The sequence below is a fragment of the Schistocerca americana genome, chromosome 8 (genome assembly GCF_021461395.2).
Source record: "Schistocerca americana isolate TAMUIC-IGC-003095 chromosome 8, iqSchAmer2.1, whole genome shotgun sequence".
NCBI classification, from domain to species: Eukaryota; Metazoa; Arthropoda; class Insecta; order Orthoptera; family Acrididae; genus Schistocerca; species Schistocerca americana.
This window is the reverse complement of record NC_060126.1, coordinates 165,805,617-165,812,384: the sequence shown is the minus strand read 5'-3', so window position 1 is coordinate 165,812,384 and position 6,768 is coordinate 165,805,617. Positions and strand designations below refer to the sequence as shown.

General features: G+C 41.6%; 1 protein-coding gene across 1 annotated transcript in view; it reads left to right on the top strand.

Annotated features, from left to right (window-relative positions):
- Positions 1 to 4,265: 4,265 nt before the first annotated feature.
- Positions 4,266 to 6,768, top strand: part of LOC124544973 (synaptotagmin-7-like) — an 845,018-nt gene continuing 842,515 nt past the window's right edge. Inside the window, exon 1 of the mRNA XM_047123720.1 lies at positions 4,266 to 4,470. Coding sequence (XP_046979676.1) covers positions 4,403 to 4,470 — 68 coding nt within the window. The 5' untranslated portion in view covers positions 4,266 to 4,402. The remainder of the gene's footprint in view (positions 4,471 to 6,768) is intronic.

Here is a 6,768-nt window from a genome sequence, read left to right as displayed (position 1 = left end):
GTACGCCTTACTACATGAGAGATGCAAAAGCTGAACATTGAGGACACATTGGACACGTTTATATGAAGAAGATGTGTTAATTGGACATGGATTCGGAAACAGTTTAATTCCTTGATAGAGCTCAATTTCAGCTTAGAACAGAAATCATGGGACGCAGAAGAACAGAACATAAAAGCTTATGAAACTTCTTCTTTTATGAAATGTGCGAAAAGTAGTGAATAATACTAGCCGCGCTGTGGGTATTTGGTTTTTGGAGTAGGAAGACAGTTACGATTCAACGACAGAGGCGTAATATGACGCCAGTGCTTTGAAGGGTGTGGGTTGCTATGTGGTGTTGCGATTCGAGTTGACGAAAAAAAAATTCTAGTTCGGAAAATTTATGAAGTAGACCAATATGTCAGTTGGAGATTGTAATTGCATACGGAAAACCGGGCAAAGTGTACGTTTATGAAGGATTTGGTTGGGTTCGTTAAAGTTGGAGCGGATGTCCATACCACATTTACATAGAAGAAGACTATACCATATTTACATAAACGAGGAGCAAGGCGGGGGGGAGGGGGAGGTAGGGAGATTCATGAAAGCATAATCGAGTTTACTTCCAATACAATATACGGGTATTACCTTCTGGCACTACCGTTGCCGTTCATTTACAGTTAAATGAAATGATACAGTAACTGTCATGTTTAACTACCGTCGTTACAGTGTTTTGCTATTCATACTCTGGCCACCAAAAATTTGTTAAACTTCCTTCTTCTTAATTTCGCAGTACAGCCAAAATCTCTTGCCGTAGATGCTCACGGCAGTAGCACGTGAACTATGGTTCACATGGCTCTGAGCACTATGGGACTTAACTGCTAAGGTCATCAGTCCCCTAGAACTTACAACTACTTATAACTAACTAACCAAAAGATATCACACACATCCATGCCCGAGACAGCATTAGAACTTGCGACCGTAGCGGTCACGCGGTTCCAGACTATAGCGCCTAGAACCGCTCGGCCACTCCCGCCGGCAGCACGTGAACAGCCGACGAACTTTGCTATGTCCGATATGCTTGCCCCCAGACGCCCGACCAATACAATCTGTCTGTTTTCAGAGTCTTTTATGTCAGTGAATTTCCCCATTTCCTAGGCAGATTCCCCGTTCGACTCTACTCCGCTTGTAAACTTTCGTCACCTCGGCAAGTGCCCGCCACACCACATGACGTGTTAAATCTCATGGTGGGCAATGGTCACAATGATTTCGATCAGTTGTGTATTTAGATCATTATCGTGTGTGTTTGTGTGTGTGTGTGTGTGTGTGTGTGTGTGTGTGTGTGTGTGTGTGTGTGTGAGGGAGGGAGAGAGAGAGAGAGAGAAAGAGAGAGGAAGAGAACATACCATCTCATTTATGTTAGCTCGGTTACAGCTCACCATGGTAAGCATCAGTGTTCTGAAAGATGAGATTACATCGACGACTTACACGGGGCGTTCCAGGAGGAATAGTCAGTATTCAGGGATATGACATGTATGCTCATTTGAAGCAAAGAGCTTGATAAGGATGCGTCTTGGCTACTGGCGCGGAAGTGTGAGTCGTACCAATCCAACCTCACAGGAACTTTGTTCAGCCAAACTATCTTGTTGTTTTCAGTTTTGCACCCTTAGATATCTGTTTATAGGGTTCGAAGAAAACTGAAGTGTACACACGAAACGTGAATTACCAAGATGAATAGGTTTGTCGCATTATGGACGCTGCTGCCGCCACTGAGACACGTGCAGAGGCACTCAGACAAGCTACACCACATGTTCTACCAAGAGTGCAACGGGCATATGATTAGTGATACTGAACAGTTCAAATTTCTAGGTGTTCAGATAGATAGTAAGCTGTCGTGGAAAGCCCACGTTCAGGATCTTGGTCAAAGACTTAATACTGCCATTTTCACTATTCGAACGGTATCAAAAGTGAGTGATACTTCGACACGTAAATTAGTCTACTTTGCTTATTTTCATTCACTAATGTCGTATGGTATTATGTTTTGGGGTAACTCTCCCCATTCTAGAAAGATATTTTTGGCCCAGAAACGGGCGGTTCAGGCAATAAGTGGTGTGAGTCATGAACCTCTTGTCGACCTCTGTTCACGAGTCTGGGTATTTTGACATTGGGCTCTCAATATGTATATTCCTTATTGTCGTTTCTTGTTACCAATATTAGTTTATTTCCAAGAATATGCAGCTTTCACTCGGTTAATAATCGGCAGATATCAAACCTCCATTTGGATCGGACTTCCTTAACTCTTGTGCTAAAAGGTGTGCAGTATACTCCTGCATCCATTTTCAATAAGCTGCCACTCGAATTCAAAAATCTTAGCTGTAATCCACGCGCTTTCAAATCGAAACTGAAGAGTTTCCTCATGGGTCACTGGGTCACTCCTTCTATTCTGTCGAGGAATTCCTTGAAAAATTAAGCTGATTCGTATTGAATTGCTAATAGCGTTTGCTTAATCTTATGGACTGACTTTTTTTCAGGTTGATGAACATTTATTTTTATCTGTTTTTACTACTATGTTGTAAGTTCATGTACTGACACGTTCCATGACCTTGGAGATTTGCTCCTCAATTTGGTCCTACGAAACTTGACGTGTAAATAAAATAAATAAATACTTTTCATTTGAAGATCGGAAACTTGAACGTTTATTGTGGAATTTACAACTGCCTGTAATGTGATAATTCATAGAGGCGAATGTGTTAAAATACGTACTTTCCAATTAACACGTCGTAAAACCCATGTTGTAAAGTATACATTTACACATGTGCATACCTGGCAATTATTTGAATAATACGAAAATTCCATCTCGGAAACCATTCGGAATAGGACATATGTCCATATGAAGTTTTATGTTTCAAATGATCGTTCCTGACATATCTCTGTAAAACTCACAAGTTAGAACTACCAAAGTTGTTGCATTTGGGGAAGTACAAAATGTTTGTGCTTGCATGACACGTCCGGTCGCTGCAGGAAGCGATCTATAAATTTGTACTGTAGCCTTATGCTGAAAACTTTTATTTGATAAGATCTCTATATTAACACATTCGTGGATTAATAGTTTTGGTAATATAAATTTTCATCTTCAGAGCCACAAAACCAGGAAGTGGCAGCTACATCAAACAATGATTTACATTACTTTGTTAGAAGTAGAACATGCAACGAGTAGAAGAAAGACGAGGCATTAAATTAAAGTATCAGATGTTCCACCATAATGTATGTACAACGTACAATTTCTATACCATGAAAAAATTATGTACATGTCACATAAAGTCGTTTCAAGGTTTAATGCCATGCTGCCCACAACAGAGCTACTGCGACTGGACGTAGAGTACAACGGAAATGCTGAGTCACTTGTGAGGATTGGCAGGGTCCTCGGCCGCAGAAAACTCGTATGAGCAAATCAAAGATTAAAACCATACTTTTTTTCTATTTTTAATAGTAGATGTATTGTGCATTAAGGGTTTTCTTCCTCCAGGTCAAGCTGTCTACCAAGATTTAACGAAGATGTCGGGAAGGCTCAGGAGAAGGGTGAATAGAGTGAGACTGGACAAGTGGATGCTGCATCTTTCGAACTCAAAAGACATTCCCGTTGTTCCACACCTCCCCTATTCAACTGATTTGTGTCTTTGTGACGTTTTCCTCATCCATAAATCGAATAATGTCTTAGAGTGACGTCATTTTGGATTTCTGGAGAACATTCAGTAGAATGTAACCGACAAGTTAAAAGCCCTACCACTGTTACCAAGGCTGGGAACAACGATTTCGTTGGTGTATAAGTACGAAGGGAGCCACTTTGAAGGGGAAAATATTGTTGTTCGAAAAAAAAAAAAAAGACAATGGTAGATAAGAAATTAGTCTCATAGCGTTTCTCACACACTTCATTGTCGTTATACTGCTAGCAACCGTGGCGAATGGCTGTGCTGGACCAGTTTGAGCGCTGTAGGTATGGTGGATGAAAGTGGTGAGGTTGCGGTCAAAAGCCCAGGGCTGTGAAGCGTTTGGTGATAAGATGCGGTAACAGTGGCGGGGGTGCGAGAGGAAGTGTGAGGGGAGGGGCTAAGGGGAGGGGCAACACGACGGCTGTTAGCGCGCAGGAGACGCGCATGCTCGCGGCGTGCGGCGAGAGTGTTTTGTTTGCGCCGCCGCGAGTCATGGGCCGAGGGCCGGCCGGCAGCCAGTCAGTGGCGCGCGGACAGGTGCTGCGGCCGCACTCGGAACGCTGCTAGCGGCTGGGGCGACCGAGGCTGCGCCAGCAGGTAGTCGGCGCCGTGCTATGGTGACGACGCGCCCGCGACTCTGTATCGCGTCGGGCGCGCCGCGGCGACGAGCAACAGGTTAGGCCGCGGGTCGCGCCAGCGCTACACCGACCGGGCCATGAATGATGTGGGCTGCCGTCACCAGATCCTTCGAGATCTTGGTCTCCTTCATAGAGTACTACGCCGCCAGGTAACAACACCGTCCGCTGCCCTAACGTTACAGCACCACCTTTTGTCATTCTTCTGTATTTCTCTGTGGCAGTGAGTGCACAACCGATTCTATAATCGCCATTATCTCTATCTTTGTGGGAACAACTAATAGGCAGAAAGAGCTATTTAAGCCTTTATCATAACCGTTATTGCTGTCAACTGAAAGAGGTTTACTGTTACAAGAAAAATTCATTTTAGTTTCACTGCGTGTTTCAGAGTTTTAAACCACCATCAGTTGGAGTTACCTGAGCGAATACGACATCCATGTGTTGTGAGTAACAGGAGAAACTTGTGCCACTGTCTAGTGGCACTTCTCATACTGGACAGTGGCAGGCTTTACCACAAATTCGTAAACAGAAGACATACGTGTCGCATTAATTCATATACATCCACTTGATGACGGTTCAAACCTCTGAAACGCTCAGTGGAAATAAAATGAATTGTAATAAGTTTCCTTTAATCTATGCCTATGGTCACAATCTTTTCTGTTTAACAGATTACCAGTTTCGGTCTTTAATGACCACCATCAGATCTGTCTCATGATCTGATGATGGTCATTAAAGACCGAAACCGGTAATCTGTTAAACAGAACAGATTGTGACCATAGACGTAAATTAAAGGAAACTTATTACATATACGGGTCAGTTTGTTTTTTCGCGACAATGTCGCAGCTTGTGAAAATAAATTGTGACTGGTATCGGTAAACTCATTCATTCAGTCAGTGACCTGTCCTAGCCTCTCATAGTGATTCGTCGTGCCTTTTCCGTGAACTACGTATTTCTCGTCCAGTTTCCCCATGTTAGTGTCGGATAACAGCTCTGTGCATGGGTCCTCTAACAGTCAAGTTTGAATCACTGTAGCTCTCCCGCAAATGTCGCTTTTACCTTATTTGTTGTACTTCGAATTGCAAAACTACCACAAGCTACCACAGACTACCAGACGTAAGCGTTTACTCCGCTAGTTTCCCTCGTAGCTTTGGTCAGTTAAGGTCTTACTCGTGTTACCTCTACGTTGAGTGTGTTGCATACTGACCAGGCGTTACCCCATAACGATCGCTTTCTTTACGTATGCGATCAGGGTCTCACTAGGTTCCTCTAAAGACTGGAAGCGGTGACCCGTCTGGAAATGATTTGTAAAGAGCCAAGTAACCTATGGAACACCTTCGTTCTACGCAGTTATCCTCCTGCCAGTTACTTAAAAATAAGCAGCATTTATAGCAAAAATTGTCATTATTAATCAAAGTTTTATTCGAAAATTTTTGATTTGCATCGTGAAACGAGGGAACGTTCTAACAAAAAAAAGAAAAGAACATAGAGTTATCATATAGCGCTAGGAAACCAATTTCCCCGACATGAAGGTAAAATATAAAAATTGCAAAATAGAACTATACCAAACACTGCTTTAGTATTTTTCCGAACATATATAAAACATGTTTCTGTCATTTGCATTTATCAGTAATAATAGGAAACTCGTGCCTTCGATCATGATGAATAACGTTCTGTTGAGTACAACATAACGACAATAATTACATAAATTTCTTACGTTTGTGTACGTAACCTGTACTTGCATTAAAATTAATTGCTTGGTTACATAAAGAGCAGAAGTTACGCGATCAACTAATTTATATTATTCGCAAAAGGCAATGGAAATTCTATGAGGACATAAAATACACAATGGATGAACAGTCAACAATGTGCGGTTCTAATAATGTGCAAAACAAACAAATTCAATGAATATCATTGATTGACAAATAACTATAATTCTGTTTCATCCCTCACAAAATGTATTACTAAAATCTTGGAACTGATCAATTGACATTTAGGTAATAAACGTATTTCAGCAGCTACGATCTGTCGTGGGCAGCAGTAGAAGCTACGAGAAATTCTTCCCATTTTTAGTGTTGTGGGGTAAATGTAATCTCGAAAAATAATGCCTACTTGTGTGTTGCTTTACCTGTTTACGTGCGGTCATCTTTTTATATTATCGATGTTACCGACCCTTGTTCATCGCACAAAATACACATTCGTGCTGCAATTCATTAATAGTGTTTCTTTACCTAACTCGTAGATTAACTTGAATTACTTCAATGTTATTAAATTTAATGCTGTGAAAGTATTGTCGAAAATGTTACGATGGGTAAGCCAATGTTTCTTAAGACTTCTTATAGTGTTGTAGAGAATGACGTGTTAAGCTGAAACAGTTTCAGTCAGCGAAATATTTGTGCTAGTATTTGATTGCAAATAAAGTCAATGGTCATGCTCGTTTCACAGCGTTTTAA